The sequence below is a fragment of the Antechinus flavipes genome, chromosome 4, assembly GCF_016432865.1.
Source record: "Antechinus flavipes isolate AdamAnt ecotype Samford, QLD, Australia chromosome 4, AdamAnt_v2, whole genome shotgun sequence".
NCBI lineage: Eukaryota > Metazoa > Chordata > Mammalia > Dasyuromorphia > Dasyuridae > Antechinus > Antechinus flavipes.
The window spans coordinates 147,598,228-147,625,108 of record NC_067401.1 but is presented as its reverse complement, the minus strand read 5'-3'; the positions used below and the strand labels follow the sequence as shown (position 1 = coordinate 147,625,108).

At 41.1% G+C, this 26,881-nt stretch overlaps 2 protein-coding genes across 2 annotated transcripts in view; one reads left to right on the top strand and one right to left on the bottom strand.

Moving 5' to 3' along the window:
* Positions 1-24,903, bottom strand: part of EVPL (envoplakin) — a 38,352-nt gene extending 13,449 nt beyond the window's left edge. Inside the window, exons 1-10 of the mRNA XM_051995040.1 lie at positions 24,632-24,903; positions 20,576-20,675; positions 17,887-18,041; positions 16,773-16,899; positions 7,034-7,159; positions 6,236-6,274; positions 5,763-5,924; positions 4,923-5,030; positions 3,218-3,313; positions 2,227-2,352 (exon numbers count right to left, since the gene is read on the bottom strand). Coding sequence (XP_051851000.1) covers positions 2,227-2,352; positions 3,218-3,313; positions 4,923-5,030; positions 5,763-5,924; positions 6,236-6,274; positions 7,034-7,159; positions 16,773-16,899; positions 17,887-18,041; positions 20,576-20,675; positions 24,632-24,714 — 1,122 coding nt within the window. The 5' untranslated portion in view covers positions 24,715-24,903. The remainder of the gene's footprint in view (positions 1-2,226; positions 2,353-3,217; positions 3,314-4,922; positions 5,031-5,762; positions 5,925-6,235; positions 6,275-7,033; positions 7,160-16,772; positions 16,900-17,886; positions 18,042-20,575; positions 20,676-24,631) is intronic.
* Positions 8-2,218, top strand: LOC127560449 (uncharacterized). Its single transcript, XM_051995042.1, has 2 exons — positions 8-1,700; positions 1,742-2,218. Exons 1-2 carry the CDS (start codon positions 1,203-1,205, stop codon positions 2,156-2,158), a joined length of 915 nt encoding a protein of 304 aa, XP_051851002.1. The 5' UTR covers positions 8-1,202; the 3' UTR covers positions 2,159-2,218.
* Positions 24,904-26,881: the final 1,978 nt, after the last annotated feature.

The window sequence follows — 26,881 nt, the reverse complement described above, 5'->3', positions numbered from 1 at the left end:
CTGTGGGAGGAAGGAGGGGGAAGAGCAGCTGTCCGGAGGGGTCAGGAGCCTTCGGGTTTGGAGAGGAAGCCTCCCTGGCCCTTCTCTCCGTGTCCCCCCCAAATGTCAAACCTGCTCCTGGGAGACAGCCCTCCTCCCTTTTCTCTGCTAATCCATCCTCTGGATTACCCGGGGGCCTTCCAAGAAAGCGTCTGTTCTTTGAAACCTTCCATGTAATGCCCAGCTCGGCTCCTCTTGTGCCCCCTGTCCTGCCGATGGCCCCTGAGCACCAGCCCCTGAACCCCTCCAGCGGGATGCTCCAGGGCATTAAGCACCCTCCGCCACAGTGCAAAGCTCAGGTATGGCCCTCCTGCCCTCCCCAGGAAACGCTGGTTTATTCTCTAGGCCCGAGTATAAAACATTTACACATCACTCCCCTCTGCACAGGGGGCAGTGAGGATGCATAGAGCTTCGGGCTTGGGAATCCAGTCAAACCTCAGGCACTTTCCAGCTGTGAGACCCTGGGCTAGTCACTTCATCCTGTTTGCCTCAGTTTTCCCATCTGTAAAGTGGGCTGAAGAAGGAAATGGCCAGCCACTCCACTATCTTTGCCAGGCAAACCCCGAATGGGGTCCAACCCTCCAGACACGACTGACCCCAAAGAGCCTCCTGGCTCCCCCTCACCCAGTTCTCCATCTCCCATCTCTCTGCCTTCCTATCGGCCGTCTCTCATCCCTCACGTGCACCTCCTATTCCACCTCTTGGAATCCGCGGCCTCCTTGAGGACAGTGCAGACGGCGCTTTCTACACGAAACCTTCCTGAGCCCCGTCCTGCATCCCGAGAAGCGGCCTCCCCTCCTCCCTCAGCTATGTCCTGGACCCCTTGAGGGCGGGGCCGTCTCCCTCCTGTCCCTGGAGCTCCAGCTCCGGCCTTGTGTCTCTCAGAGAATAAAGGCTCAATAAACACATGAGGATGGATGAGAAATCCCGCCCTCCCCCCACCGCCGGCCCAGCCTCATCCTGGTCTGCGACGGCAGCAGCGGGGACTTCTCTGAGGGGCCGGGCCCTGTTAGGAGGAAGAGTGTGGGGGGGGGGGGCTCATGGCTGAGTATTAATGTGTGTGCATGTGGGGATGTGAGTGGGGGTAAGTGTGTGGTTAGTGTGTACAGGTATGTGTGCATATAAGGTACACATGTGGGTTTGTGTGTACAGGTGTGTGTTCTATGTGGGATTGTATATACAGGTGTGTGTCTGTGTGTGTTCTATGTGGGCTTGCATGTACAGGTGTGTATTCTATGTGGGCTTGCATGCACAGGTGTATGTGTTCTATGTGGGCTTGTATGTACAGGTGTGTGTCTGTATGGATTCTACGTGGGCTTGTATGTACAGGTGTGTGTCTGTATGGGTTCCACGTGGGCTTGTATGTACAGGTGTGCATTCAGATGTATGTCTGTGTGTGTTCTATGTGGGTTTGTGTGTACAGGTGTGTGTTCTCTGTGGGCTTGTATGTACAGGTGTGTGTCTGTATGGATTCTACGTGGGCTTGTACGTACAGGTGTGTGTCTGTATGGGTTCCACGTGGGCTTGTATGTACAGGTGTGCATTCAGATGTATGTCTGTGTGTGTTCTATGTGGGTTTGTGTGTACAGGTGTGTGTTCTCTGTGGGCTTGTATGTACAGGTGTGTGTCTGTATGGATTCTACGTGGGCTTGTATGTACAGGTGTGTGTCTGTATGGATTCTACGTGGGCTTGTATGTACAGGTGTGTGTCTGTATGGGTTCCACGTGGGCTTGTATGTACAGGTGTGCATCCAGATGTGTGTCTGTGTGTGTTCTATGTGCGTTTGTGTGTCCAGGTGTGTGTTCTCTGTGGGTTTGTGTGTACAGGTGTAGGTGTGTACAGGTATGTGCACACACACGTGTTTGTGGGGGGCATGGGTGTGTATGTGATTGTGGGGGGAGGATGAGTCTGGGGCATGTGCCTGCACACCCAGGGCAGACTGGCGTGATACTCCAGGATACTGAGGTGGGTATGGTGGCTCTCTGGGAGAGCCGTCCCCTTCCCTCTGTGGGTGGTTACCAGTGGCCAGCTCTCCCCCTGACAGCTGCGTCCCCTTATAAAACACGTGGGGTTGGTCCGTCTCCCTCGGATGCTCCGGCCTCTCACTGTCATCAGTGATCCAGGGCCACCGCACGGGGCAGGGAGGCTTCCTGACGTGGCCCCAGGGTGGCTGGGGGCCGCCTTACCTCCAACTGCCGAAGCCAGTCTGAGGCTGCCCCCGGAGGGTTCCCGTGGCCATGGTGGCCCTTCGTCTTCAGAGCTGAGCTCACTTTCTTCAGCGTCTGGTCGGCAGCGTCCAAGTTATCTTGAAACTGAGGATTGCCCAGAAGGCTGTCAATTCCCAGGGTCTTTCGGATCCTTCCCAATACCACCCACAAAAGCCCATCCTCTCTCTGGAAGGCTTAACACCCTTCAGGGATGGGAGCAACAGACAAAGCAGCCCTCCACCCACCAAACTTCCTCAAAAGTTTCCCCCCTTTATATCCTAGCTGGCTTATAAACATATGCCCCCAAACCCCAATTCATGGAAACCCTCCAAAATGAGTCCACTTAATCAAGTTTTCTTGAGTAACTGAGAGTGGACCCTTTCTAAAGTCCATGAGGAATAAACACAAAAACAGAAACTCTCAAAATGAAAGAGAGAAACAAAGCTGAAAAAAGAACGCATGAGAGCATCTTTGATACAATCCTCATTTGTATCCTGAGAAAACTGGTAACAGGCCACTAGAACTCCCTGGCTAGATATTTATCAGAGAAAAGAATTGAATTAAGGTCTTTCTGATCGTCAAGATCAGTCTTTCATCCCCTGAGCAACAATATCTCCCTGGAACTTGCTTTAAAAAAACAAACAAATAATGATCTCTTCATTTTATTTTTTTGTTCCTTCTGCCATTCTCAGGGGGGAGGGCAGCAAACAAAAAATTGTGATAACCAAGCACCCTAGTCAGACGACTATTCCTTAACTGTGGTTTTATCTTTACTTCATGTTATCTAATTTTTGAGTTGGAAATTTTTAACAACTTAATTTAAAATTAGGTCCTCATATTCACTTCAAATTCATTTTGTTTGTAAGTGGAATTTTTTTTAAAATCCTAATTATTGGGATTTTTCAAGGATCAAATATATCCCCCAGTTTTGTGTTTTGCCAATCTTCAAAAGCCAAGCTGGGGATCTTACCCTGCGGTAGTCTTCAACACATTGCAACTGGCTCTCCTGACAGATGCATAGGTTCAGGAAGTTCTGCCACTCAGTCTTCAGGGCCTCCTGGTGAGCCTAGGGATACATACATGAAATCTAAGAATCCTGTGACTGCACCCCTACTCTGACTCTGACTACTTTTAAAGCAGAATTCTTCTTTTCTTTTCCTGATCTCTTGAGATTTTTTTTTATTTTTAAATTTTTTTATTAAAGCTTTTGAATTTTCAAAAGATATGCATGGATAATTTTTCAACATTAACCTTTGTAAAACTTTGTGTTCCAATTCCTCCCTTCTCCCCATCTCTTCCACTAGATAGCAAATAATCCAATATATGTTAAACATGGCAAAATATATTTTAAATCTAATATATGCATATATATTATACAATTATCTTGTAAATATGAATTAAAAAAAACTTTTAAAAATACTATTTTATTTTTTCTAATTACATGAAAAGATAAATTTTAACATTCGTTTAAAATTTTTGAGTTCCACATTTCCTCCCTTCTTCCTTTATTTCCCCCCTCCCTAAGATGGTAAGCAATTTGATGTGGGTTACGTAGATACAATCATGTAAAATATATTTTCATACTAGTCACATTGTGAAAGAATAAATAGAGAAAAAGAAAAAAAATTAAACTGAAAAAAGTATGAAAAGCAGGGCTTCTCAACATTTTCTTGCTTTGTTAGTCTCACGAACCCCCTCAGGAGTCCAGTGCCATACTTTCATACCCCTTAGATTTAAATAATTGAACGAAATGCTAAATTTCATCTAGATGGTGGTTGAAAAACAATAGAGATGCAATATTTTCCCCATCCAAGTTCATAAATCCTTTGAAATCTATCCATAAGCCTCAAGAGGACCCCTAGATCTTATGATGTCCCTTTTCCACTTCTGCCTTTGTTTATCTGCCCTTTTTATGTCTCTACCAAATATAGTTCAAATTTCTTCAGTGGATATTCAAGATCCTTACTCTTCCAGTATTATATTATAATGTTCCCCTTCATCTCTTCTTTACGGTTTTTTGAAATGCATCCCATGCTTTCTTTTCAATATGTTTTAGCTTGTGCCGTTGTCCATTTTCAGAATCCATTGATATCTTACTCTGTCTTTCAGTGTCCAATGAGTAGAAAAGGTGCAAAGAAGTGAGTGTAGACTTGACATCAGGAAAAACTTCCTAGGCATTAGAGCTGTCCAAACGTGGAATGGACTGCCTCAAGAAGTGGTGGGTTCCCCTTCCCTGGAGGTCTTTGCACAGTTCCTACTTGGATGACACAGTTTTCACACCAAATGGCTTCAAATCACAGCTCTCAGTCTCTGACAGCTCCCATAATGCTTGGATCCAAATACCCTATAGATTGCCATCTTCTACTTCATACAACCTTCTCATCTCTACTCTTACTCTTTGGGTAAAGAGCCCACACTGATGTAGCTATTTTTATTTCATTTCATAGTGATTTATGTTCACATTTGGAGGGCAACTAGCTGATATGGTGGCTAGAGGAAGAAGGGAGGACATTTGGAACTCAAAAATTTTAAATGAATGTTAAAATTTGTCTTTTCATATAATTAGAAAAAAATAAAATACTAAGCTACACAGAACCCTACTGGGAACTTGGAGGTAAAGAGGTAAGAGACGGAAGTGGTTGGAGTCCTTGGGCTCCACGACATGTACTTCCTACCTGGATGGGCCCCACAGCTGGATGCTTGAGCTCCACCATACGCTCCCCATCATCCTCTAACTGGTTTACACATTGCTCCTGGATCAGCAGTTCCTGGCTCTTGAAGTGCTGGAGAGCAGACAAGGATAGATGATGAGAGAAAGGGAGGAGGAAGTGTCACCCATTAAGGTCAGGGATGAATCCCCTAAGAAGGTGGATGGAACACTGCCCTACCACGCTGCCTCCTTTACCCATCTCTGCCCCAGATCCTCCAACTTTCCCAAATCCAGTGATGAGCAGAGTCGTCCCTACCCATAACAATAATTAGGATGGGGTGATCTTAGAGCCCTAAAGTCTGAGAGATGCTAAGGACATTTGTGATCCTTTCAGCAGCACAGAAACTGATGTGAGCATAGTAAGCTCCTTGAGGACGATAACTATTTTGTTTTTGTATCCTCAACATCTAAGATAGTTCTTGGTATCTAGTAGATGATTAATAAAGATACTGAGATTGATTAATGGAACTGAATTAGAGAAATACCTACTATATTTCTTGATTATTCTTATTTTTATTTATTTTTGATGTTTATTATATATAATAGTATATTATTATAGAATAATTACATTCTTATTAACTAATGAAAAATTACTAGAAGGAAGCTTCCTCTCTGAAGGCTCCAGGTGAGCTCTTTTCTTCATCATCCCCAATCCCCCACCCTGCCACTTCATGGTATCCTTGCGGATATCTGTCCCTTCACTATCAAATGAATCGAGGTTCCCTTTGATGTGGCTCATCCCAAGCACGTTTTGTAAAAAATAAATCCCAAGTGTAAGAATGACCAACTGTGGCTGATTCCTGACCTCATATTCCTGGCGCACCCCAACGGGGTCTGCCATGTTGTCACTCCAGTCCTGCTGAAGGATGCGACGCTGCTGTTCAGCCAGGGCACCGAGCTGTCGGGTACAGTTCTGTAGGTGGGTGTAGAGGCTGCCTAGACTCTGCCCTCGCCATGTGGCTGCCTTCTGCCTCAGGAATAAAGAAGATCCCATCAAGGACCAAAAATAAGAGATTCAAAAACATAGACCCATATAGAAAGAAATACTTAAAAATGTTGTCAGGCTTGGGACCCACCCTGATCTATTACTCCACAATCCACTGTCATCACAGGTGGACCTTTCCTCTCTGCTCCCTACTGCCAGCTGCCTATTGTCTGGTCCAGCTCAGCCCCTCACCCCTACCACCATTCTCCAGAGAGACCCCTCCCCAAGAGGTATCCTTTTCTTCCCCGGCAGTCCTTGCTCTGTTCCTCCACCAGCGAGCATCCCCCTCTCACCAGTAGGTCTCGGTATTGATTCTTGATGGCTGCAGCATCCTGAGGTTAATAGGGTGAAAAAAGAGATAAGAGAAATTATTGAGAGGCTAGCCCCAAGGCAGTGGGGATGGGGAGCAGGGAAGCACCTGCCCTCATCTGCCTGAGAAGTATTCTCCAATCTGGGATCAGTTCTTATCCATGTGGCAACAAGATCCTCCAGGAGATACTTCCCAGGTTCCAAGAACTTTACTATGTGAGATCTCAAGATGCCTGAGGGGGACAGCTAGTGGTCCAGAGCATAGAGCACTGACCATGGAGACAGGAGGACCTTCTGTGCCTGACACTTATGAGCTGTGTGATTCTGGGCAAGTCACTTATATCACTTCAATAACTTTAACTTTATTTAAACTAACTTTATAACTTAAAGATTCCTGATATTCAGGAAATTCAGAATCACAGAGCTAGATCCTTCAGGGGACCTTCAGGGCCATCAAGTTCAACTCTTTCATTTTATAGATGAGGGAACTGAGACACATAGAGGTTGAGTGTCACAGAGGGTCTCACAGCTCATAATTACTTGAGATGGGATGTGAACCTATTTGTTCCCCATTTGCAATTCTAGGCTGCTTTGGGTCATCTCTGAGCAGAGGGAGGATGGCCCTGGGGAGGTAGGGACCAGGTTTTCAGGGGGCATAGAATGTCACCGCCTCATTCACGCAGGGCTCCCATCATGGGTGGGTCAGGTGGGGAGATGAGTGAGCCCCTGAAGGCTGGACCAGAATGCTGCAAGGAGGCTTCTGAGAGGGCGGGCTCACATACCGGGCCGCTGAAGCAGCGAAGCTGCTGTCCATAAGCTTCGATCTCCCTCTGCAAGATGTTGTGCTCGGCGATTTGCTGCTCTAGTTCTGGCATGCCTGAGCCATACTGCCCCTCACAGATCTGCTTCTAGAGACAAAAGTAAAAGCTGCGATTTAGACAGGGTCTAGGGAAGAGCTGGGGTAAGGTCCCTTCCAGCAAGGACACACTAGCCTCCTCTCTCCCTCCCTACAAGTTCTTGAATTTTTTTTCTTTTTTCTTTTCTTTCCTTTTGTTCTTTTTTTTTTTTTAAAGCTTTTTATTTTGAATTTTAGATACTCAGATCATCTGAAGTTTACATCTCTCTTTGATTTCTACAACCATCATCCATTTGAAGATGATAAAAGTAAAATGAGCTAGGCTTGCACACTGCAGCCATCTCAGGCAAATCGTCTACAATGCTACAGGAAGAAAACAAGAACAAGAGTAATAATGAGGCTACAAAAATTGGCTACATTTGGACACTGGAAAGATAAGAGACCAGACTGGGTTGCTGTCTAGAGCAAAGCTTCTTACACTGTGGGTTGTGACCCTCTATGAAGTCACATAAGTGAATGTAGGGATCATGAAAAATTTGGCAACAGTAAAAGGTATCAAATATTCTTCCAAGATTTAATTCTTTATGTAAAATAAACTAACATCCATATTAGTATGCAAATTTGCTTTTATCTTTAATAAATAGTAAAATTATATGTATACAAAATAATTGTTTTAAGATAAATTTCCTTAGGATTTATTATCAGTGTTTGATTTATATACCTATTTTAATATATCTATATCCCTGAGATAGAGTAAAAATTTCTCAGGCAAAAAAGGGGTCACTAGTGGAAAAAGTTTAAGAAGACTTTGTCTAGAACAGAGTTATTTCCCTTCTCTGTCAAGGACACCCTGTTCTCCCACTCAGCCAGGCATGAAGGCATGGATTGTTAGCAAAGAGCTGGAAGGAAGATGACCTAGTCCAGTCCTCTCATTTTTACAGATGTTGAAACTGAGGTCCAGAAAAATCAAATGACATGGTTACTTAAGAAGGAAGTAATAGAGCCAAGATTCAGATCCAAGCCTTTTCACTCATCTTTGGCCATCTTTTTCTTCACCTACATCCAATTAGTCATCAACTCCCATAAAATGAGATAATATTTGTCAAGTGCTTGGCCTGAGCCTCCATAAAAATGGAAATAATGACATCTATACTTCTTACCTTTGTGAAAAAGTGTTCTGTAAACCTTAAAGTGCTATTTAAATTGTGAGTTATTATTATACTAGTAGCATTAAACCAGAGTGCTGGAATCTGGAACCCTAGCAATTGGTGTTTGCACAGTTCTATGGTTAGCAAATTTATACCTCTTATCCCCATAGGCTCTTTTCCCTAAGGCAAGGACCTCCTTCCCTTGCTTTGTCTCACAGGATCCTATGAGTCCAGATCTTAGGGCCATAAGGGACATTAAAAGCCAGAGTCCAACCCCTTCAATTTATAGATAAGGATGAGGTACACAGAGGTTAGATCATTTGCCACAATTAGTACATGTCTAAGGCAAGGTTTGAACTTGTCTTCCTGCTTTTGAGTCCAGTGCATTAATATTAGACCACTTCAAGTTCTTGTATTCCCTGTATTCTTACCTGAATTCATCTCAGTGTGACTTATCACCAATCCCTTTCCTTTTCTGCCCTATTTTTGACACTCTTTCGTTGTGCTCCCAGAAATCTAGCTCTCTGGGATTCCCTGCATCCTTGGTCACCTTCTTCAGGAAAACACAAAATGGACCAGGAAAAAGAGTTGACATACCCTACACTGTCAATTCCAGATTTTTTTTTGTCCCATCCCCTTGCAGATGTTTCCTAATGGTTCACTTTATTCATCTATATCATCCTAGTCCAAGCCTTAGTTGCTGTGATCCACCAGGTTCTAGGCCATTATACTTTCCTTCTGTAAGGAATTCAGTTCTTCTCTCTCCCAATTCCTTGCTTGAGGATTTCAAAATAGACTTTCTACTTTACCAAACTCCTTGAATTCTATCACCTGTGTCCTTATTCTACCTCCTTTATCCAGAAGGATAATTATACCATCAATCTCACAGACAGCTCTGGAGTCGGGAAGACTCATTTTCCTGAGTCCAAAGCTGGCTTCAGACACTAATTAGCTGTGTGGTCCCGAGCAAGGTATTTAAGCCAGTTTGTCTCAATTTCCTCATCTGTAAAATGAGCTGGAGAAGGAAATGGCAAGTCATTTCAGTATTTTTGTCAAGAAAATCCCAAATAGGATCACATTGATTTGGATACAACTGAAACTGAACAACAACAAAGGTAGGACTTGAATTTGGGTCTTACAGACTCCACAGCCAGAGATTGATCCACTGAGACACATAGTAATTTCTAAGTTACACAGAGACAGAGAAATGATAACTGAACAAATGAAATTCTCCAAACCACATTAGATTGTAAGCTCTTTGAGGACAGGGTTTGTCTTTTGACTCTTTTTTTAAATCCCCAATGTTTGGCACAGTACCTAGCACAAAATAGGTATTTAATAAATATTTGTTGACTACTGGACTAACCAAAGAGTATGAATGAAGAAAAAGATTTAGGAATTACCTGAAATTAAGGTTACAGGAGAGAAAAAAGGAGCCAGCAAAGGAAATTTAGAAAGAAGGGCCAAAGGAATAAGAGAAAAATTAAAAAGTTGAGTATTACAGAAGCTATGAAGAAGTTAATAGAATAATCAATTAAACTACAAATTTGAACAAACTTATATACAAGCATTTATTGCACTTAGTGGAGGCAGCACAATGTAATGTAAAGATCTAGACTTGCAGTTAAGAAAACTTGGGTTCAAATCTTGCACTTAAACTCTGGACAAGCCATTTAACTAATCTCAGTTTCCTCATTTGTAAAATGGTGATTGTGCTCAATGGACTCTGAGGTTCCTTCTAGCTCCAGATTAATAATCCTATCACCTAAGGAGGGAATTTTTTCATGTTCCACTGCTACAGCCCAGTGGGCAGTGTGCCTAAATAGATGCTAAGTTCTATCCAGCCCACTGCCCATTTACTTCATCTACTAAACCCAAGGGTTATTGGAGTTAGCTCTATCCGGTTCAGAAGGATGATTTTAAATTTTCAGTGTTAGCATTCACACCTTGTAAACTGGCAAACACTACAAGTTAGACCTTAATTTTCCATTTTGTTGATTGTCTAGACTAAGAAAGTGATGGAGAAAATGTTAATAAAACAATTAAACTGAAAAATGTATTGTGTATTCTCCTACCCTCCCTCCCAGAAATCCAGGTGTTAGACATTTAACAGTAACTGACCCAAAGCAAGAAACTCCTCTGCAATAAGGCCTATCTCATCCAAACTTCTTGCTAATAAACATTTTGCAAGAAATCACACAAGAGGACAGCTAGGTAGTACAGTGTATAGAATACCAATCCTGGAGTCAGGAGGACCTGAGTTCAAATCAGACTTCAGATATCTGACACTTACTAGTTATGTGACTCTGGCTAAGTCACTTAACCTAGATAATCTTACCAAAAACAACAACAACAACAACAACAACAAGAGGGTCACATAAGACAGTTGATGGAGTCTGTTGCAAATACTTATTATTTAATTTCAAGTCATTGTTGTACCACATTCCTTCTTCCTTTCTTTTTTAAAAAGCATTTTATCTTTTAAAATTTTTTAGCTTTTTATTTTCAAAATATATGCATAGTTTTCAACATTCATGCTTGCAAAATCTTGTGTTCCAAATTTTTTTCTCCCTCCCTTCGCTCCATCCTCTTCCTTAGACAGCAAGTAATCCAATATATGTTAGACATGTATAATTCTTCTATACATATTTCCACATTTATCATGCTGCACAAGAAAAATCAGATCAAAAAGGAAAAAAATGAGAAAGAACACAAAAAGCAAGAAAACCACAACAAAAAAGTGAAAATACTATGTTATGATCCACATTCAGTCCCCATAGTGCTCTCTCTGGGTGCAGATGGTTCTCTTCATCACAAGTCCATTGACACATTCCCTTCTTTCTGGATGTAGTCTCTATCACATTTCTATCAGTGTCTATTCCAAATTTCTGCCATTTTCTTTAGCCTTTAACATTACCCTCTTAGGACCTGTATGTGCAAGAATGTTTGTGGCAGCCCTCTTTGTAGTGGCTAGAAACTGGAAACTGAATGGATGCCCATCAATTGGAGAATGGCTGGGTAAATTGTAGTATATAAGTGTTATGGAATTTATTATTCGGTAAGAAATGACCAACAGGATGAATACAAAAAGGCCTGGAAAGACTTACACGAACAGTGAAATGAGCAGAACCAGGAGATCATTATATACTTCAGCAACAATACTGTATGAGGATGTATTCTGATGGAAGTGGATTTCTTTGACAAAGAGAAGATCTAACTCAGTTTCAATTGATCAATGATGGACAGAAGCAGCTACACCCAAAGAAAGAACACTGGGAAATGAATATAAACTGCTTGCATTTTTGTTTTTCTTCCTTTATTTGTACCTTCTGAATCCAATTCTCCCTGTGCAACAAAAGAACTGTTTGATTCTGCACATGCATATTGTATCTAGGATATACTACAACATATCTAACATGTATAGGACTGCTTGCCATCTGGGGGAGGGGTAGAGGGAGGAAAGAGGAAAATCGGAACAGAAGTGAGTACAAGGGATAATGTAAAAAAATTACCCTGGCATAGGTTCTGTCAATAAAAAGCTATAATTATTTTTAAAAACCCAGTAAGATTATATGAGTATCAATTCTGATGGACGTGGCCATCTTCAGCAATGAGATGAACCAAATCAGTTCCAATAGAGCAGTATTGAATTGAACCAGCTACAGCCAGCAAAAGAACTCTGGGAGATGACTAAGAATCATTACATTGACTTTGCCCGCCTGCATTTTTATTTCCTTCACAGGCTAATTATACAATATTCCAGAGTCCAATTCTTTTTGTACAGCAAAATAATTGTTTGGACATGTATACTTATTTTGTATTTAATTTATACTTTAACATGTTTAACATGTATTGGTCATCCTGCCATCTAGGGAAGGGGGTGGGGAAAAGGAGGGGAAAAATTGGAACAAAAGGTTTGGCAATTATCAGTGCTGTAAAATTACCCATGCATATAACTTGTAAATAAAAAGCTATTAAAAAAACATTACCCTCTCTGTCCCCTCAACAAATTTCTTTTTCTTTATTAAGAAAATAAGACCATATGCTCTGAGTTTCTTCTTCCTTATTTTATACCTTGAAGCCTCATTAACATTTTCACCTGTCCTTTTCTGTTTACTCTGGTTTCCAAGGAACAGGCAGTCTGTCTTGTTGCTAAGGCTAATCCCTCTACATGGATCCCCATTTTTTATCCTTCCATCTGTTCCAAAAGTTTGCCCCATCTATCATAACTCTGTCATCTTCAGACAGAGTTCCATCTGGACAGCCCATAATCATATTCAGATCAATCCCATCATTAAAAATCCTTCATTTGATCTTGACATCCCTTCAACCCATTACCCTATATCCATTTCCTCCCATTCACTCATAGAAGAAGTATTCTACTCTTGCTGCCCCTGTACTCTTTCTTATTATTTAATTCTATTCTGAACTTAACAAACACCAAATAGAAACTACATATATAGTGGAAAGGGAAAAGAAGATGGGATATGATTCCGCTGGCAGCAGGATAGAATATTAGATCTGCAGCTAGGAAGATCTGAGTTCAAATTTGACCTCAGACATTTACTAGCTGTGTGATCCTGGTCGAGTCACTTAACTTAATCCACTGGAGGAGGAAATGACAAATCACTCTAGTATCTTTGCCAAGAAAATCCCATGGATGGGATTAGCATGATAAGGTCCATGGGGTTATGAATAACTGAACAGGAATATGAAACTGCAGATTTCAAATTAATATGGATTGTAGACTTAGCCTTTTTTAATAAATATATATAATAAAGTCAACCTGCAGAGTTGTCCTGCTTGTCTGTGCTTCTTTCTGCTCTTCCTTCTGTTCTCCTCTTTGTATTAAAAAAAGATACCTTCTTTCCCCATCTCCCCATCCCTTACTTCCCCTCCCTTTTTCTCTTCTCCCTTCCTATCTTGCTCTTATTTCCTCATCTCTCCCCTTACCTCCTCTCCTCTTTTCTGTTTTCTCTTCTGTTCTCTATTCACTTCCTCTCCCCTCTTTTCCTCTACTCCCCTTTCCTTCCCTCCCTTCTCCTCTCCTCTTCTTTTCCATTCTTTATGTACATTCCCCCTCTCCCTCTTCTCAAACTGGAAAAAAAGAAAACAAAGTTCTTTAAAAAACAAACAAACAAACAAATATTCATCCTAAAGCAAGAGAAGTTCTCACATAAATTCTGCCTTTCTCACAACTCATTCACTTTTCAACTCATTTTGATCCAGCGTTCATCCTCTCCCACTCTCCCGAAACTATAATCTCATGGTTTAGTTGCCAAACCCGACTTCCTTTTCTCACCTCATCCTTCTTGACCACTCCTTCCTCTTGGATACTCCCTCCTCATTTCTCTTCTTTGCATCTCACACTCACTTTTCAGTCTCCTCTGCCAGATCAGCATCCATCTCCTACCTTAATTAGAAAAGCATCACTACTTTCCCCCCTTTTTCTTGTTTTTTTTTCTCTCTCTCTTGTGGTTTTTCCCTTTTCTTCTGATTTTTCTCTTCCTACATAATTCATAAAGAAAATGTCTATTTTTAAAAAATTGATGTACACATATAACCAGAAAAATAAAGAAAACATTTTTTTAAAAATTATGTTAGCTAATAAAAAAAATCTTGTCTATTGTGTGTTTACCTTTCTTTCCTTTTCTTCTTACATTTCACTTTCCCTCCACTCTTGATCAAGCCCTTATCATTCAAATCTGGACTATAGTGATACTTTTCTAATTAATATTCCCAATTATTTCTCCTCTTTTCAAACCATTATCTACAGAACTGCCAAAATGCTTTCTGAAAGCACATACATACCTGACCATGTCACTCCTGTGCTAGAAAAAAAATGTTCAATGGCCCATTGTCATTAGGATAAAATACAAACTCCTGTTCCTTTCATTTCTGACCATCTTCTACCCAGTTTTCCACAGTCTGGCACCTAGCTATATTTTTTAAAATGTATTTAAAAAGAAAAGACTTTTAAAATACATTTAAAGTTTTTTCTTATTGCTACTTTGAATAAAAATATCAGTATGAGCATACAAAGAATAGAAAAAGAGAATTGTACAGAAAACTGTATTTCCATTGTGTATACATATAGCATATTAGTTAGAAAATTGTCCTGTTTATCTGTGTTTTCCTTTAAACTACTTTCTGACAAATAAATTGATACAAAGTGAAGTGAGCAGAAACAGTATAACATTGTACAGAATAACAGCACTATTGTATGATGATCATCTATGAATGAGTTAGTTATTTCAACAATACGGTGCTGAAAAGGACTCATGATGAAATATGCTATCCACTTCCAGAAAAGGAACTAACTGATGGGAGTCTGAATGCAAATGGAAGTACCCTATTTTTCTCTTTATGTATTTTCCCTACTTTTTTTCCCCTTTGAGCATATAAAACCTATGTTAATATATTGGATCACTTGCCATCTAGAGAAGGGAATGGGGGAAGGGAGGGAAAAAATTAGAACACAAGGTTTTGTGAGGGTGAATCTTGAAAATTATCCACACATATGTTTTGAAAATAAAAAGCTTTAATTAAAAAAAAGAAAATTTAAAATTTGCCTGATATTCAAAGTTTACAATCTGGTATCATTCTTTTTAGATTTATCTCACATTACTTCCCCTAAACATACCCTATGGTTGGAATTGGAATATTCTAATAAAATTGAAATATTCATTAAAAAAACAAAAAATAAATAAAACCTATGTTAAATTGTTTACTATCTTAGGGAGGGAGAGTTGAGGAAGGGAGAGAGAAAATATAGAACTTATTTCTAAAAAATAAATAGTAAAAATTCTCTTTGTGTAACTGGAGAAAAATAAAAAATTATTTTAAAAAATGACATAAGCTTTCTTCTGTTCCATTCAGTGTACTTTAAAATATTGCTTCATTAATAATCTCATCATTCTTTTTCTTCCTGCTTTACTATCATTATTCCTTCCTTTTTTACCTCAAATCCCTCCACAAATTTTTTTTTAAAACTACCTTATTGTCAATAATAATCAGTACATAGTTAAGCTAGATAAATCCACACACTAATGTTTCTAAAAAATATTCTTCACCTCTCTGTAAGACTACCTTCCTTTTCAACCTTTCAACCTTTACATTACTTCCCTTTATGAATACTTTATGATGTGCTGGTAAATGTTTAACAATCAGCTCTCTGGGGAAAAACAAGTAGTACTTACAATACACTTTTAAGTTTAATCTGTATTATTAACATTTTTCCCATAATTTTCTTAAGGCTAGTCAATCCACAAAACCACAAATTAAGCCTTGCTTTGTAATCTTTGCTGATTTCCAGATGTCAGTATTCAAAATGAAAATGTAATCATCTGTCACATTTCTGCATTATCCAGCCCGACTGGTCTGGTAGCTAGTCCCTGAAACGACACTCTAAATCCCATCTCTGTGCCACAGAGGCTGTCCTTCATAGCAGGAATTCACTCCACCCTGACTTTTTCCTCAGCCTCCTTAAAGGTCACTGGGGCAGCAAGGTGGTATGAGTGTCAGCTCTGGATTCAGGAAGACTCATGTTCAAAGCTGACTTCAGACACTTAATAAGTATGTGACCCTAGACAAGGCACTTAACCCTGTTTGCCTCAGTTTCCTCACCTGTAAAACGATCTAGAGAACTACTGCACTATTTTTGCCAAGAAAACTCCAAATGGTGTCACAGAGAATCAATCAGACACAACTTATACGAATGAATAAAAAAAGTCATCTTCTTTGTAAAATCTTCTGTGATTTACCCTTTTCTTCCTCAAAATGCCTTGTATTAGACTTATTTGTATACGTGTTTTATCCCACCTATTCCTTTCTTCTCTTTAGAGTGTAAAGTCCTTGACGGCAGGGATTGTCACTTTTTGTCTATATCCAGAACAGACAGCACAGTGTTAGGCATATTAAAAAAATATGATAAATATATTAATTATTTAATAATTTATAATAAAGATCTTTATTTTATATATAATTTATACATAATATATACATATGCATATGTACATATTATGCATACATTTATAATATGCATGTGATTTATAATTAATTAAATTTACATAAATAATATAATAAATATATTAAGTTAAATAAATAAAATAATAAATTGATTAATAAATGTTCACTAGACCATTAAAAAGTAGGTGCTCAATAGATACTTAGTGTAAAGATCGTGTCCAGGTGATGAATACATTGGATGATTCCTAATCATAACTAGTATTTCTAAAGCACTGATAAAACACTCTACATATATAATTTCATTTAATTCACACAAGGGAAGTGCTTTATTTTTCACATTTTACAGAGGAAGAAACTGAGGAAATGCCTTGCTTAGGGTCACAAGATATGTACCTGAGGTAGGATATGAATCCAGGTATTCCTGAGACCAAACCCTGCATCATGGAGCTTCCTTTGTACCCAGTGTACCCTGGGGGCACCGAGACATGGGAATGAGCATCCTAGAAGCCGGGAGTAGGACTTCTGAGGGAGGAGGGAGGCAGCCCTTACCTGTTTCTGCTCCAGCACCCGAGCCCAGTCAACTTTTGGCGTTATGTCAGAAGGCAGCACGATCTTTTCATAGAGCTCGCGGTACTCGGCACATTCCTGTGTCACCCGTTCATGCAGTTGCTTGATGCTGTCAAGGGGGCAGGTGGACATGGTGGTCAGTACACAGGCAAAGGGAATCAGGTGACCTTTCCTAACTGGCTCCCCAAGTCATCCTTAAGAACCACAAATATCCTGGAGAGCAATCTGGAACTCGGCCCAAAGGGCTTTCAAATTGTGACAGGGGTCCTCAAACTACGGCCGTGGGCCAGATGCGGCAGCTGAGGACGTTTATCCCTCTCACTCAAGACTATGAAGTTTCTTTATTTAAAGGCCCACCCAGCCCTCCAACAGTCTGAGGGACAGTGAACTGGCCCCCTATTTAAAAAGTTTGAGGACCCCCAGTACACTCTTTGACCCAGCAGTGCCATTACTGGATTTGTATCCCAAGGAAACATAAATAAAATAAAGAAATCTTTATTTTAAAAAGAAATAAATTTTTAAAAAGGAGGAAAAATGTGTAAAAATGTTTGTAGAAGCCCTTTTTTGTGGCAGCAAAGAACTGGAAAATGAGTAGATGCCCATTATTTAGGGAATGGTTGAACAAGTTGTAGTACATGAAGGTGATGGAATATTATTGTTCTATAAAAAATGATGAACAGGCTGATTTTAGGGAAGCCTGGAAAGATTTACATGAACTGATGCTAAGTGAGACAAGAAGAACCAGGAAGACATTGTACACAATGACAGCATGTATGTGAGATGATCAACTCTGAAAGGCTTGGTTCTTCTCAGTGGCTCAGAGATCTAAAGCAACTCCAACAGACTTTGGACAGAAAATGCCACCTGCAACCAGGAAAAGAACTCTGGAGATTGAATGTAAATCAACACATGCTATGTTCACTTTTTTTTTTTTAAATCTCTCCCATGGTTTTTCCCTTTTGTTCTGATTTTTCTTTCCCAAAACAAAAGGAATAAGTATTTAAAAAAAAAAAAAAACCACAAGGACCAGTGTCTCCCCCCATCTCTCCTTTTCCCTTTCTCAGCGCCAAAACCCCACAACCCTTAGCTCACTCACTCTTTCTCAATCTCAGCCGCTTGTGGATGCTTCATTCTCTTGGCTTTGTCCATGTCCAGGAATAGATCCTTCAGCAACATCTCAGCTTCCTTCAGGTCCCGGCCGGTCTCCTCTTGGTACTGGAGGGCTTGGTTCTGTTCACTGTTTGTCCTGTCCTGTAGATACACATTTTTGTGCCCAGGCTGTCGCTGCCATCCTTTCCCCAGGCTGCCACTCTGTCCCTGGCTGCTGCTGCCAACTTAAGTCCACGCCAGCTACCCTGATGCCCATTGCCAGTGGCTTCTAGAAACAACTTGTCGATCAAGTGCTCCCTAAGCCAGCCATCAGGAAAAACCAGATTCATGTTCTGCATCTGGTCTTTACCAACCGTGTAAATCATTTAACTTAGCTGATCCTCAGCTAACATAACAGTATGTTCATCTGTAAAATGAGAATAATAATACTTGCAGGTTTCCTTCAAGTCCTACCTAAAATGTCACCTTTTGCTGGAAATCTTTCCCAATCGCTCTAATTTTTTTTTTTTTACATAGTAGCTTTTTATTTTCAAAATATATGCAAAGATAGTTTTCAACATTCATCCTTGCAAAACCTTGAGTTCCAAATTTTTTCTCTCCTTTTCCCCCATCCCCTCCCCTAGACAGCAAATAAAACAATCTAGGTTAAACACGTGTAATTCTTCTAAATATATTTCACATCCCAAACTCTTAATTCTAGTGCCTTGATTATTTCCTATTTATTTTGTGTATAACTGATTTGTACATAGTTGTTAGTGGTCTCTCCAACTAGAGGTAAGCTCTCTGAGGGTAAGGACTATCTTAGCTGTTAGTAGAATGACACTTAAAATTTTAAATAATTTTAATTAACTCACTGACAAATGGCAGATTTGCTTTGCAAATAAGAAGTGTTTTACAAACTTTGAAATATGTGTATTTCTGTTTTTATTACTAGAGACTCAGAGAGAACTTATTAAGGCATTCAGTACTGCTGGAAAAATGCTCTTTCAATCTAAGCCTTCTGGCCAAAGGCAGCCATACCTGGAATGGATGAGGATAAAGAGAACAGGAAAAGAAAGCCTTAGAGGGGAAGGCATCCCTGTGAAAAATGTATGGTACAGAGTGATGGATCTGGGTTCAAATCCTACCTCTGCCCATCTTCAACCCTAAAGGAGGCCTCAGTTTACACATTTTTATATCAATTTTTTTTAGGATGCAGACCAAGAGGTCTTTTGCAATCCCTTGACTTGCTAATGCCTCCCCCAAGATGACCTTCCATCTATTCTATATATGAACAACTAGGTGGAGCCCCAATGCACAGAGCACGGGGCCTGAAGCCAGGAAGACTCAACTTCCTGAAATCAAATCTGACCTCAGACACTTACTAAGTGGGCAAGGCACTTAACCCAAAGCTTCTTAAACTGTGGGCCATGACCCCATATGGGGTTATGTAACAGAATGGAGATAAATTTGACAAATTTAAGTAAAAGGTATCAAATATTCTGCCAAATTCTTTATGTAAAAATAAATATGTATTCTGTATAAAAAATAATTTTAAATACAAAAATAAAAATAAACAGACACATTCATCTCCTTAGTATGCAAATTTGCTTTCCTCTTCACTAAATGGTAAAATTGTGTGTATACCCAAGAATTATTTTAAAATATATTTCTTTATGATTTATTATATCTTTTACAATTTGTATACCTTTTTTATATACCTATGTACCCAAGATCATGTAAAAATTTCTTAGGCAAGAAGAGGTCATGAGTAAAGAGTTTAAGAAGCCCTGATTTAATCCTGCCTTCCTCATTCCTGTACAATGAGCTGGAGAAAGAAATGGTAAATCACTCCATTATCTGTGCCAAGAAAACCTTATGTATGTGTATATATGCATGTGTACATATACATACATAATAATAAACTGAAGCAGTTAATGGTTCAGGCTCATAGAGTAGCAAGTATATGAGACCAAATTTGCACTCCCATCTCCCTGACTCCAAGCTCAATTCTCTTTCCACTTCACTACCCAGCCTGGTTCACGAGCAGCATTTAATAAATGCTTGTTAAGGAATAGAGAATGGTGGACTAGACAATCTTTAAGATTCCTAAATCTAGGATCCCCTGTCCTCTTAATCCACTGGAGAAGGGACATTTTTGTATGTTCAGTCTGAGCAAAGTCATGGGAGAAAGGCTCTCTCCTTCCCCAGGCTTCCAAGAAGTCTCCGTCTGGATCTCTCTTTGTCCCTATCACCATGTCTTTATGGACAGCTGTGTCTTATTTTGTTAGAAAGAAAGCTTCTTGAGAGTAGTTAATGGGGGATATGACTTTGAAGCAGCTCTCTAGCCACACCACTTACATGTAGTACTTTCTTTTTTTAAATAATAGCTTTTTATTTTTTTAAATATATGCAAAGATAGTTTTCAACATTCACCCTTGCAAAACCTTGTGATCCAGATTTTTCTCCTTCTCTCCCCACTTCCCTCCTCCCCTAGAGAGTAAGTAATTCAATATATGTGCAATTCTTCTAAACGTGTTTCCACATCTATAATGCAGTACTTTCTTAACAAATGTTTGCTAATGGATAATTACAGGAATGTTCCAATACATTACCCCTTCTCCCCCCAATACACATCCTCATTTTTCCTCTAAGCTCCCTCAAGCCCTTGCCCCATTTAGACTGTCAGGTCTCACCAGCTTCAGTCTCCTCTGGGTCTCCAGAATGTCCCTCTCCACTTGGTCTGCATTGGCTTGCATGCGTGTGATGAGTTGTGCTAATTCTTGGGTGGAGGCCCTTGGGGAAATCAGGAAGAGAAAGAGGTACTGTTGGACAAATACTTTGGGGAGTGAAGGAATTTGTTTTGCTTAATTATGGATATTGTGATGAGGATTTCTCCTTTTTTTTTCTTTCTTTTTTCCCCTTCCTATCTTCTTTCTTTATTCTTTTTCTCCCTTCTTTCTCTATATTCCTTTTTCTTCCATTCTCACCCTCATTTTTTTCTTATCTTCCTCTTCTTTCTTTCCTTTCTCTCTTCCTTCCTTCCTTCCTCTCTTCTATTCTCCCTCCTTTTTTTCCTTCCTTCTTTCATTTCTCTCTTCCTCCTTTTTTTACTCCTTCCTTCCCTCCTTCCCTTCCTTTTTTTTTAAGCAACAGTGGATGGGAAGGAGAGAAAAATAAATGCTTGTTAATTAAAAATAATAAAAATAATTTTTAAAAAACCTTTAAATCCTTTGGGGGAAGAGATTAACCTTTCCATTTCCAGCTGTACCAACATAAGCAGAGTTCATGCACAGTTGGCCAAATCACTGGACAGAAACGGTGAGTCAAATCATTGTTGGCCCCTAGTTGGGGACTAGTAGCTTGGCTTAGGTATACTTTCCACTTTAAGGGAGCCGAGGCTGGCCTGATATAATCTTGTCTGGGATCCCTTCCTGGTCTGGAACCCCATTATCTTTCCTTTACCACCACAACCTGAATGACTCATTTTACCCCCTACAGGCTCAGCAAACAAGATCGCCAACTCTCTGCAGGGACCCTAGAGCAGGGGAGTAAGCTGCAGCTTCCTTAGCTTTCCCCATCCTGGGACCAGCAGAGCAGGACCCACCCAGATTCCTCCTACTTCCCTGGGTGGGACAATGAGTCACTGACCCAATCTGACACCCAGAGACACTGATGGGTCCTTCTGGGATGTCTGGCTGGGCTTTCTCAGGTATTTCACTATAGAGCCCCCCTTCTTCTCAACGGAGCTTTCTCTAGACTTAAAATCCACCTACCAGAGTTCTTTTTTGGTGCACCCCTATGAAGGCAGTAGTAGTCTGGAATCCTGGATACCCTTCCCAGCATCCTAACCTTGTAGGGGATGTAACCTGCCAGCTTGAAGCTTAACCTGCTTGTTCCTCTCTGGGCACTGGTAGCACCAAGGGGGCAGACAGGACTTTCTAGTAGTCTTATCTAAGACTTTTTTGTTTAATCTAGATAGACTCCTGACTCCTGGAGCAGTTACCCTGATCTTATCCCTATAATGAGCCTTTCATCTGGACGAGTCATCTTGGGGCCTCCGCCTGTTCTGAGACTCAAGAGACAGTTTGTCATTTTGATGTAAAGTAAAAAAAGGGAGAGTTCAGGAAGCTCTGGGAGCAGGATCCAAGAGCCCAGCTTGACTACTTATTGTTGAGAAGTTTCCAAAAACTCCACTATTATTTTCTGACTCTGATTCACAAGAATCTAAGGCAAATATTTTTAATTTGGAGTCCACAAACACCTCACTTCACAAAACATCTGAGATAGATTTAAGGGCATCCATGACCTCGGGTGGGAAAAAAATTGCATCTTTATTTATTTATTTATTTATTTTTTTTACAAATTTTTGGTTTCTTTTGTAATCTTATTTTTTTATTGTCTGTATTTAAAGCATCATTCCAAGAAAGGTCCACAGAATTCACCACATTGCCAAAGGGATCCATGGTACAAAAAAGGTTTAGAATCCCTGGTCTAAAAGAAACACACAGAGCTGAAAGCTTTTGCCCAGAGCAACCCCTAACTAGTTAAGAACACCTTCTCCAAGCCCTATTTCCCTGGCTTCAGCATGCCCTCCTTCATAGGAAAGGATGTCTGACATTCTCACCCACCCTGAAGGACTCTTTTGATGAGCTGGGTGGAGGAGAATAGCTAAAGACCAGCTCAGAATGGAGGGTCCCTCTCAAAGATTTGGAAAGAAACCATTATACAACCTAACTGGAGATTAGAAGAACAGTTGTTACATCATTTCCAATATCTCTCCAGACTTGGATTTCTCCTCTTTTACCATCCACAGGAGAAACTAAAGCAGATTTCCAAGCTCTCAGCAATGACCTAAAGATCATGTTTCAGAGTATCTCCTTTGGGGTCCTGATTCTGTGCCTTCTATATCTTCCCCTAGGTGCTAATAGAATGCCAGGGATTCTTAACCTGGTGTCTAGAAACTTGTTTTTTAAAATACTTTGATAACTGTATTGTAATCTGTTTCCAATAAAATTATAACATAATGCAATGATATAAAACCAATATAATTGTTTTCCCCCATAATCCTTTGCATTTTATTTTTATTTTTTTCATTTTATTCTAAACATTTAAAAACATCATCTTGAGAAAGGCTCCATAGTCTTCACTACTCTGCCAAAGGAGTACAAGCCCTAGAAAAGATGAAATGTTCCTCAGCTCTATGTTTTTGGCTTTGCTGGACACAACTCCTTCTTCTGAGATTCTCTTTGGGCATTTACTCCTAGGGCAGCTAAGAATTTGGCAGGTAGATACTCTAAGCAGATTAAATATAGAAAGATCTTATATATGCTAAAATAATCGTTGCATTATTTTTTGGTGCAGAAATAAAAAGCTAGATGCAAAGCAAGAACCTATGGACTAGAGCAATGGTTTTCAAAGTGTGGTCCAGAGAATTGGGGGCCTTTGAAATCCTTTCAGAAGATCTACAAGTTAAAATTAGTTTTTTATTTCTAATATAGAAAATATCTATAAATATAAGCCATATAAACAAACACTTTTTGGACAGATCTGCAGTAATTTTTTTCCCCCTGAGGTAATTGGGGTTAAGTGACTTGCCTAAGGTCATACAGCTAGGAAGTGTTAAGTGTCTGAGATCAGATTTAAACCCAGGTTCTCCTGACTTTAGGGCTGGTGCTCTACCCACTGCACTTTCTAGCTGACCCCAGTAATTTTTAATTGTATAAAGATACTGAGAATAAAAGTTTGAGAACTACTGGCCTAGGCAATGATTTAACAAACTGTGGTACATAATTGTAATGAAACAAAGTTGCCCCATTAAAAAAAAGATAAATAGAAAGAATTCAGATGTAAGAGAAGACATACGGATTGATGGAGAGGGAAAGGATCTGAATGAAGAAAACAATAGGCACAATGATCAGCTTGTAAATAGAAAGGACAATATAATGAAACTGGACTCACTATAATTTAATTATAATGACTGAGCTGGGCCTGGAGAAGAGTTGTAAAAATGTGCCTCCATTCCTTCATTTGCAGGGGTGGAGGACTATGGGCATGGAAGATTGCATCAATCCTAGGTTCAGTTATGTGTTGCTTAGTTTGACAGGGCTGGTTTTTCTTTTTAAGCATTTGCTATAGAGAATGGGATAGGGGAGAGAGAGGGGAGGGGATGTATTCAGAAGTGAGTGTGCTATAAAAATGAAAGATTAATTTTAAAAGACTAATTTGTGATCAGGGACAGGCCTACCCCTACCCACACTTTTTTGGGGGGAAAGGGGATTGAAGGTGGATAGATCTCTTTACACTCCAGGGAAACTGAGAGAGCTGGGGCCAGGTGGATTCTCCTGGAGACTGGTCTTCCTAGATGACTCTCACTCACACCTCTGTGTTCCATCTTGAGGGTCAAGGGAAAGTTTCTGACCCCAGTCTGATAGCTTTTCTGGGCTGTGCGGCTTGAAAGGGGCCCATTGGCTGCGCAGCGGAATCCCACCAGCCCCGACCCTGGTACCTGCAGACGGACACAACTCCCTCACCCTTCGTCCACTAGGGACCCGAGCTCCGAGACAAAACAAGATTCCCTGCGCCAAGAGCCTTTTGGCCTCCGGGACTCGAGGTACCTGAGCCGGGCTAGGTCTTGGAGCTGTAAGCGGCTACTTGCAAGTTGGCAGGGGCCCATCCTCAGCAGAGCACCCCCTCTCCCCTCCCCGCCCCCCTGCCCAAACACATTCCCGGCTAGCTGGCCCCCTCCTCACCTGGTGTGCTTGCTGGGGGAGCCCTTAGGAGAGCCCTTGGAGACCCCCTTCCCAGGGGAGCCTTTACTTAGCCCCTTAAACATAGCGCTGGCGTCGGGCTCGGGTGGCGGCTCGGACACGGGCTCAGGCTGCAGCCGAGTGGGTCCCTGGTGTTTCTGGCCGGGTTTGTGCAGGGCGGAGGATCTGGCCCGGGAAGAAGAGTTTCTGGGAGGCTCCTCCCTGCAGGTGAGCGGGCCGGGAGCTCGAGCGCACACACACACACTCACAGACTAACACAACCAGTTTAGGAGGGAAGTGCAGCCCGGAGGGTGTGGCGGCAGGGCCTGCCCAACTCCCGGAGAATGTTTGGACTTGTTCCACCTCCACACACCCAGAGAAGGAGAAAGCCACCCAGAGAAAAAGGGGGGGGGGGGTTTCAGGCGGGCGAGGAAAGTCCGGCCACAAGCAAGAGGGATCCCGTCGGGAACACGCACTGGAGAGACGCGCGGGTGCAGATGAACCCCGACTTTTCCTCCCCCAATGGTCATGGAGGGGTGCTCACAATATGTGCCCCTCAACTCATCGTGAGAACCAGATGGAAAGATCTGGGTCCCCCTCTTTCCCCATAAGCTACCAAATAGCGGGCACATGCCCCCAAACCTCTCTTCATAATTATCCCAAGTATCATTTAAGTAAATTTAAAGACGTCTGGAGTCCGTCCCTAACTTGGGAAGAAGTACCCAGGGTTCACAGCTTCAGAGCTGACCTCAGAGCAGACCTAATCCAGCCCCCACATCTTTCAGATGAGAAACCTAAGGTTCTGTTCATTGTCAAGGGCAGATTTAAAATTTTTTTTTTATCCCAGAGGGCAAAGGGGCGTTTGTCCAGTAACCCGGGAGTTAATATGCATTTGTTACATCTAGAAGAAAAGGGACAGGCAGCACCCGGAGTCCTTGGAAAGGCTACTTAGTGGCCAGGCCTGCGGTGATGTTACCATAGAACCTTGCAGGGGTCATCGGTCCAACCCTTATCAAACCTCTCTCCAATATCCCTAACAAATGATCATCCAGCCTCTAATGGGAGACCTCCAGTAATGGAGAGCCCCACTCCCCCATAGAGCAACATAAGCTTTGGGCAGCCTGTAGACTGTTAGGAATTTTGAGCGGAAACCAACATCTCCCATCTCTGTTCATCCTTCTCTCCTTTGGGACCAATCAAAGCATGTCAAATCCCTCTTCCTTGGGGCATCCCTTCATGTATTTGAGTTTTCTCGGGAGGTTGTCCCTCCCCTAAGCTGACACAGAGCCAGCCTGGGGACTTTAAAAGGTTCCAAGTTTTCCTCTGGGGAGCCATAAACTTCCACCCTGACTGCACCACAACAATCTCCATCCTTAGACTTTCTTAACGTCAATCCAAGAACTAGTCCTGAAAATAGGGCCACTGGCTCCTAATCTGTAAAAATTGCCCCACAGGTTCTCCTGGAGATTCCCGTTTCTGTTTCCTTGCAGGGCAGCCAAACACAGATATTCTCTCTCTCTCTCTCTCTCTCTCTCTCTCTCTCTCTCTCTCTCTCTCTCTCTCTCTCTCTCTCTCTCTTTTAAATAACTTTTTATTGACAGAACCCATGCCAGGATAATTTTTTACAGCATTATCCCTTGCACTCGTTTCTGTTCCGATTTTTCCCCTCCCTCCCTCCACCTCCTCCCCTAGATGGCAAGCAGTCCTTTACATGTTAAATAGGTTACAGTATATCCTAGATACAATATATGTGTGCAGAACCGAACAGTTCTCTTGTTGCACAGGGAGAATTGGATTCAGAAGGTAAAAATAACCCGGGAAAAAAAACAAAAATGCAAGCAGTTTATATTCATTTCCCAGTGTTCTTTCTTTGGGTGTAGCTGCTTCTGTCCATCTTTGATCAATTGAAACTGAGTTAGACAAACACAGATATTCTCATTGAACACCAGGAGGAATCAGGCGGTAGGTAAGCTTTAAAATTTGCAGTGTTCTCGTATATTATATCATTTCTCACCACAACACCAGGAGGTAGATACTATTATTACCCTCAAATTACATCGAGTAAACTGAGGCAGACAGAAGATAAAGGACACTTACCTAAGTATTGAACTGATACCTTACTGACTTTCAAGTCAGCATTCTGTTTACAATACCTAATTGTCCTGGGTTATTCAGTAAAGGGGAAAATAGGCAGTTGGTGGACAACAGTTCCCTTGCCTGTTCTGTTGTTCAGTCATTTTAGTCACGTCCAAC